Below are 8,225 nucleotides of genomic sequence, written 5' to 3'. Positions count from 1 at the left end.
GCTTCTGTCCTGTACATAGACCAGTGTTTCCCAAAGAGGGCGCCTCCAGCTGTTGCAAAACTACAACTCCCAGCATGCCCGGACAGCCTTCGGCTGTCCGGGCATGCTGGGAGTTGTAGTTTTGCAACAGCTGGAGGCACCCTGGTTGGGAAACACTTATTTATTACTTTTATATGTCAGGATTTGCGTTATCTACTTATTTTTCTTTAATCCTCACTTTTTTTCCTATTTTTGGATGACATTTTGGGGGCTTCAGAACCAATTACCAGGTTTCCATAGAGTTCTGGTCTCAACATACAATGGTTTCAACATACAATGGTCGTCTTGGAACCAATTAATATTGTAACTTGGGGGATCACTGTATTTTAAGTATAAAAGTAAATGGATCAGGAAAAGTGTGCTGTACAGGTAGCATAGAATGGCGATTAAAGTGGTATTCTGCCCCTAGATGTCTTATCCCCTATCCAAAGAATAGGGGATAAGAAGGGCCCCCCACCACGATCAGACATCTTATCCCCTATTCTTTGGATAGAGGATAAGATATCTAGGAGCGGAGTACCCCATAAAAAGGGGTACTCCAGTGGAAAACTTTTTTCTTTAAATCAACTGGTGCCAGAAAGTTAAACAGATTTGTAAATTACTTCTATAAAAAAATCTTAATCCTTCCAGTAGTTATAAGCTATTGAATACTACAGAGGAAATTCATTTCTTTTTGGATTACAGAGCTCTATGCCGACATCTCTGTCCATTTTAGGAACTGTCCAGAGCAGGAAAAAATCCCCATAGCAAACATATGCTGCTCTCGACAGTTCCTAAAATGGACAGCAGAGGTCAGCAGAGAGCACTGTGGTCATGACATCAGAGGAAATGCATTTCTTTTTTGGATTTCTCTTTAGTATACAGCCGCTAAAAAGTACTGGAAGGATTAAGATTTTTTAATAGAAGTGATTTACAAATCTAAACAATTCTTAAAGAAGAAGAAAGAAGCAGTCGGCAACTCCCCAATCCTCGGTTCAGCAAACTTCTTTATTGCACATACTCACAAATTGGGTTGCCCAGGGAGAAGACATGAAGATGACACAAGCCAGGGGGTGGTACCACAGAGAGACAACAACGTTGTTTCGCACTACATAGTGCTTCAACTGACCTAGGCCAGTTGAAGCACTATGTAGTGCGAAACAACGTTGTCGTCTCTCTGTGGTACCCCCCCCGCTTGTGTCATCTTCATGTCTTCTCCCTGGGCAACCCAGTCTGTGAGTATGTGCAATAAAGAAGTTTGCTGAACCGAGGATTGGTGAGTTGCCTACTGCTTCTTTCTTCTTCTTTAAGAATTGTTTGGATTTAACTATGCGTCAGTCTGAGCACCACACACACCTCATCGCCATACCCGCTATTGAGCTATATAGTCCAGAGGATCAGAAGCAAGCTGTGCCAAATTGCTCTTTTTTCCTTCTATGATTTACAAATCTGTTTAACTTTCTGGCACCAGTTGATAAAAAAAAAAAAAAAATTCCACGGGAGTACCCCTTTAAGTAAAAAAAAAACTAGCGTCACCTAAATGTTTTAGCTTTTTACTCCCAAGCTGGTATATATATCAGGCATCGCATTCAATCTTATGCAATGCCAGACAGAAGGAGCCACAGCTTGTGTGCAAAAAGTGCAGAAACTATGCATTTCTGTTAAATTGGCTCTGCATAAATCAAGTGGAAGTGAATGTGTCTGTTCATACTGTATCTTTTATATATCATATTACAGCGGATTTTAGAATTAGACCCTTCAAACAGTCTTGCCAGCAAGCGAATAGACCCAAACAGGCAGTCGTCACAGTTTAGTAGTCTTGGGTATAATGTAACAATTCACATACATCGATGAGTTCCACTTGCAGCATGTGGTATAAAAGAAACTTGAACGCCCTTCACTTCAGGTTATTTAAATAAACATAACCTCTGAGCTTCTCACCCAAAACTTGGCACGTTCAGTCTCAAAGTCAGTCTGTTTTTTTCTGGAACAGGTTATCAGTATCTAACATACCTCCGACAAGCTTATCTGCTTCAGAGAAACTCTTCTGCTTTCTGGCAGTGCTCACACACCTGTAAGATCAGGTTCAGGACTGCAAAACACACACAAACTGGAGTATGGGAGTGATTTTATGTCCAGAACCTTTATTCACTCCCAAAATCCAATTTAGAACACAAAATTCCAACTCATAAAATGCATAATGCCAATACAGTAATTATGGACTCTTAGGGGGTACTCCGGTGAAAAACTTTTTTTTTAAATCACCTGGTGCCAGAAAGTGAAACAGATTTGTAAATTACTTCTATTAAAAAATCTTAATTCTTCCTGTACTTATTAGCTGCTGAATACTACAGCGGAAATTCTTTTCTTTTTGACACACAGAGCTCTCTGCTGACATCATGAGCACAGTGCTCTCTGCTGACATCTCATTTTTTCACTAAAATGCAGTTTTTCCCCAAAATTTTACATTTTTACAAGGGGTAATAGGAGAAAATGCCCCCTACAATTGAGGATTTTCCTAGTAGAGTGACGGAAAATATTGATTTTATTAAGACAGGAGGCGAATATCAGAATGCATTATCCTTCTTTATTTTGCCCATTAGCAGAAAGAATGACAGTGTTAAACATAAAAAGAAAAAGAAAACACAGGTGTCCAAGCACCTAGTAACCATAGCAACTCCCTCCTCCATCCCACCAATCCAAGCATAGACTGCCCTATATAACCAAGCTGCAGCCCCTCCTCCTCCTCTTTCTTTATGCCGTGACGAAATCCAGCATCGAAACTGCAGAACTCGCGCGGCGGCGTCCACACGGAGGATCTTGAACCAATAACGCAGAACGTCAATCTTCAAACAGGAACGATCAACCGGATAGGTCACGCAGCTGACCCCAACAAAGAACCGTGGCAAGGCAGAACCATTCTTCAATATCCTGAAAACAACAAAGGTTATAAATAATAACGGGTAGGGAAAACGGGTGGGATGATATTCGCCTCCTGTCTTAATAAAATCAATATTTTCCGTCACTCTACTAGGAAAATCCTCAATTTTATTGCAGACAGGAGGCTCATATCAGAATGCATGTTCAAAGCACAGTACATAGAGAAGCATCATAAATCCATCACAATACAGACATAGACACATGTACAGTAGGTTTAAAATAGAACGTACGGAATGTATCCTCGGACGACCAGTCGGCCGCCCTCAAGAGTTCCGAAAGCGAGCCACCCGTCTGAAGGACTTTGGTCGACATCGCACTCCTAGTGGAGTGAGCCGTGAACAGTGACACATCAATACCCGCTAAGGACATTGTCAATTTCACCCACCGAGCCAATGTCGGGGAGGAAACCGGTAAATATGGCGGACAATAGGAGATGAGGAGCTGCGCCGAACCCGTCGGACGACGCGTAGCTGTCCTCAACTCATAAGATCGAAGACATCGCACGACACACAATTTCGGGCGCGTCGGAAAAAATGGGAAGAAAACCGAACGTAGATCGGTTTTGGTCCTACGACAAATGGAAAAACGAACCCCATCGGGAACAAATTGTTTCCTGGAAATATCCAGGGCCCGTACGTCTGACACACGCTTGATGGAGACCAGGCATAACAACATTGTCAATTTAAACGACAGGAGTTTAAGAGACAAGTCGTCATTGTCTTCCCATGTCTCAAACATGCGTAATACACTGCTAACATCCCACGTGGTGAGATATCGCGAAGAAGGCGGTCTCTTAAACCGCATCCCCCCTCATAAGACGGCAGACAATAGGGTGTTGTCCAACCAGCAAGCCATCCACCAACCCATGGGAGGCGGAAATAGCCGAGCGATAAACGTTGATCGTGCGATAAGCTTTCCCCGCCTCAAAAGACTCCGAGAGGTAATTAATGACCTCCGCTACAGGGGCACGTACGGGATCCAAATCCCGTCGTGAGCACCAACGAAGCCAAAGTCCCCAGGCTGATCGATAAGCCGATCTGGTACCTGGAGCCCAAGCGTCATTGATGAGGTCAGAAGCCGATTGCGAAATGCGGCCCCCAAGCGAAGGTGTCCCGAGATCAACCATGCCAATAGCGGCAGTTGATCGTCCGATGTCAAGGGATGAAGATTCCCTGAGGGGTCTCGAAGCAACGTGAGTAGAGGCGGACACAACCTCGGCACATCTATGGCCATCCCCAGGACCTGGGGAAACCATGACTGAGTCGGCCACCAGGGGGTGATCAACACCAGCGTCGCTTTTTGGGACACCGTCTGCCATAATACTCTGGGGATCATGGCAAATGGCGGGAAGGCGTACAGAGTGCTCTGTGGCCATACTTGAAGAAACGCGTCCGTCGCCATGGCGTCCGGATCCGGTCGCCAACTGAAAAATCGTGGCAGCTGTCGATTGAGACGAGATGCGAATAAGTCGATACTCAATGGCCCCCACAGGGCATGGATCGCCTGGAACACCGTTGGTTCCAACATCCAATCGCTGGAGTCCGTGAGGTACCTGGAGTTCCAGTCCGCAATGGCGTTGGAAATTCCAGGAAGATACTCCGCAGTCAACAATATATTCCGCTGAAGGCAGAATTGCCAAAGGACCGTCGCGCGATCTGCGAGGATCTTGGATTTCGTGCCTCCCAGGCGGTTGATGTATTGAACGGCTGCTACATTGTCCATGCGCAGCAGGATACAACAATCCGACCTGTGGAAAGCGAAACTCCTCAGGGCAAAGGTGCCCGCGAGAAGTTCCAGGCAATTGATGTGCAAACACATTTCTGATGGTGACCACTTGCCTCCGGACGTCAATGCCCCGCAGCGGGCACCCCAACCCCGCAGGCTGGCGTCTGATTCTATCACTAAGTCCGGTTTGGAATTGAAAATTGTCTTCCCATTCCAAACCTGGGCATGACGTAGCCACCACAGGAGTTCTCCCTTGGCTTCTGCGGATAGTGGCACTTCGGTTGAGTAGGGCAAACCCTCCCTCAAGTGCCGAATCTTCAGTCTCTGCAGCGCCCTGTAGTGTAACGGGGCAGGGAAGATCGCCTGGATGGAGGCTGTCAGCAGACCGACCACCCGAGCGAGCGCCCGCAATGAGACCACCTCTGCACGGAGAAGCTTCCGGATCTCCTTGCGGATCGTAGTCAGTTTCCTCGTGGGCAGACTCAGGGTGGCCAAGTGGGTATCCACCTCGAACCCCAGGAACTCCGTCCGTCGAGACGGCGTGAGTACCGACTTCTCTTCGTTGAGCAAAAAGCCCAACTCCGAGAGCAGAGCGGCCGTCCATTGGACATGCTGCACGGCCAACGCGTACGTGGACGCCATGATCAGAATATCGTCGAGATAGACGATCAGGCGTACCCCCCGGCTCCTGAGCAAAGCCATGACCGGTCTCAGCAGTTTGGTGAAGCACCATGGTGCTGAAGAAAGGCCGAACGGGAGGCATGCAAATTCCCATTTGCGACCTTCCCAACAGAACTGAAGATATGGACGGGAAGAAAGGTGTATCGGCACGGTTAGATACGCGTCTTTCAGATCTATCTTCGCCAACCAGTCTCCTGGTAGCAAAAGATCTCTGAGAAGATGTATCCCCTCCATCTTGAAGTGGCGATACAAAACGTACTCGTTTAAATGTTTCAAGTTTATGACTGGGCGGTGACCTCCGTCCTTCTTTTTGACCAAGAAAATATTGCTCACATAACCCGGAGCGTCCCAAGACACCTCCTGAATGGCGTGCTTCAACTGCAGATCCATCAATTCTGAGCGGATCAGGGCCTTGTCGGCGTCCGCGAAGTGTATCGCTGGTGGCCAACAAGTCTGTATCGGAGGATAGAGAAATTCTATTTGATAGCCGGTTACAGTTTGCAAGACCCACGGGTCGGATGTGATCCGGGACCAGGTCCGGAAAAAAAATACCCCAGCCTGCCCCCCACAGGAACCCATGTTAATGACAGAATAGGCAGTCTCACCTGTGCCCCTGGATCTTGGATATCCACGGCTGGCACCCCTCGCTCTCCACGGACGTCCTCTAGGCGGAAAGAATGGAGTCGAGGGCTGTGGTGGCTGGGGAACTGGTGTGTAATATTGTCTGTCAGGCATGTAGTGGCCCCTGTTATAGGGTCTATAGTTGGTGGCACGGCCGGAAGGGCGACCCCTACCCCTTCCAGCCCTGGGGAAAACCTTGTTAGCGCCCACCTTTTTTAAAGAGGATTGGGCTTTGTCAAGGCCCGAGAAAAGGCCAACATACTTATTTATATTTTTAAGAAAGGCCTCCCCGAATAGTAAACCGTCCGCTGGCGGACCAGGTTCGTCGGTAGCCAGGTGAGTAAGTTGGGGATCCAGCCGCATAAGGATGGATCTCCGGCGTTCCGTAGACGCCGCAGTGTTTGCATTGCCGAGCAAGCAAACTGCTCGTAATGCCCAGCCCCGTAAAATGTCTGCATCAATTACTTCACCTGAAGCGACAGCATGTTCGGCCAATTGTAAAATCTTAGTCATAGGCCCAAGGACATCCAACAACTTGTCCTGAACAGTTTTGAAAGATTTGTCAATACCCTTTTTAGGGTTTTTACCGGTCTTAACCAGATAGCGCACCAGAATGGGGTCCAACTCTGGCGTCGTGGCGACATTATTGGGCAGTGACGGTCGTGGACACTCCGCCCTCAGTTTATTGCGGTTGCGACCATCTAAAGATTTGCGCAGCCAAGCCGAAACATAATCAGCCACCTGTGACATGGGCGTCCACTCCCCCGAACGGGGGTGTTTGATATTCTCCGGGCTGAAGAATGGAATTCCCATGGAATCCAAGATCGCCCCGGGGGCGCTTGTGTCAGCGGAGCTATGTGGAGGAGAACGACTCGCGTTCCCTTCCAGATCCTCGTCCTCCAACTCATACAAATCATCATCCCCAGAGTCTGAGGTGCCATCTGAATCTTCAACAAAAGAGTCGGGTTTATTACGCCTGGAGGACCGAGAGGTTCCACCGGGCACGTCATCCCCATCTGTGGGGTTCTGAGCACTCACATTGGTATCCTCAGGAGGCACTGAGGTCTTAGTTAGTTTAGAACCACCTCCAATAGTAGGTGTATTGGTAAGGTGGGTATCTAAGTCGGAGCAATAGCGTCTCTTCCGGTCCGACTTGCCGGGTCTTAGTAGGCTGGAAGCCTGGGATTGTATGTGGGAGGCGACCAAGGGGGTATCTGAAGAGGCCGGCCCTTCCCGGTGTTGCCGTGACAACGCCATGGAAACAGATTTTGATATGCTGTCATTGACAGATGACATGGCGGAGGCCAGGGCGGATTGGACCGATGTAGACACCATCTGTTGCAATAATTCAGAAGGGGCTAGGATATGGTCCTGAGATGAATGAGTCAGCCCACCATTAGGTGGAGATAGCTGATCATCAGACATGATGTAGTTAAAATATGTATGGATGTACAATATAAGTGTGCAGTCCCAGCTGTAAGGAGAGAACAGACAGAGGGACTAGCATTAACTGCAGTGAATAAATAACATATAAATATACAAGAGTATACAATAAGAGAGAGTAGAGAAAAAATGTTCGCAATAATGCGCAGCGAAAAAATCCCACTCAGTTGCGAACTGGGTAAGGCGAAATTAATGCGCCAGCGCCGAATGATGAACGGAGGGGCCGCGGGGAATCCCTGAGTCGGCGACCGACGAAACGGCCGGGCCGCGCAAGCAAGGGACTCGCCGGGGCACCACACAGAAGGCCCCGCACGTAGGCGAGGTAACAGGCCAAAACGCTCGCGAAGCGAACGTGCGGACACGCCCCCCTGCAGCGCGCGAAGCGCTCAGGAGATCTCAGACTGAAAGCCGGAGAAGAAGGGGGGCGGAGTCAGGAAAAATGGCGGAGCGCCAAAGGGGAGAAAAAATAAGTGAGACAGAACAACGGTACAGTTCCCTGGGTCTGAAATACCGACCCAGAGGACAGAAAAGGGGGGGGAACGGAAATAGATATATAGATGTATATAGATAGAAAAACACGGGGAGAGGGGGGAGAGAGAGATAAAGATAGAGAGAGAGGGACCCTCGCTCCCTCAGAAGCTGGCCACAGAGGGCAGAAGTCCCCCAACCCTGGGAGTACAGGGTAAAGGGAGAAATTACAGTGTGGGTGACAGGAATGAGAATTATTAATGCACTTATCTGTTAGATACTGATGCTGCTAACGAGCAGAAAGAAAGAGGAGGAGGAGGGGCTGCAGC

The 8,225-nt window shown here is 48.3% G+C and overlaps 1 protein-coding gene across 1 annotated transcript; it reads right to left on the bottom strand.

Moving 5' to 3' along the window:
• Positions 1 to 2,587: 2,587 nt before the first annotated feature.
• On the bottom strand, positions 2,588 to 7,890 carry LOC130293766 (uncharacterized). The gene is made up of 2 exons (XM_056542840.1): positions 5,970 to 7,890; positions 2,588 to 2,949 (listed from the first exon to the last, which is right to left on the bottom strand). Exons 1-2 carry the CDS (start codon positions 7,408 to 7,410, stop codon positions 2,942 to 2,944), a joined length of 1,449 nt encoding a protein of 482 aa, XP_056398815.1. The 5' UTR covers positions 7,411 to 7,890; the 3' UTR covers positions 2,588 to 2,941.
• Positions 7,891 to 8,225: the final 335 nt, after the last annotated feature.

Source organism: Hyla sarda, chromosome 10, assembly GCF_029499605.1.
Source record: "Hyla sarda isolate aHylSar1 chromosome 10, aHylSar1.hap1, whole genome shotgun sequence".
NCBI lineage: Eukaryota > Metazoa > Chordata > Amphibia > Anura > Hylidae > Hyla > Hyla sarda.
The sequence above is the reverse complement of the archived record's forward strand: the minus strand, read 5'-3'. Positions and strand labels throughout refer to the sequence as shown.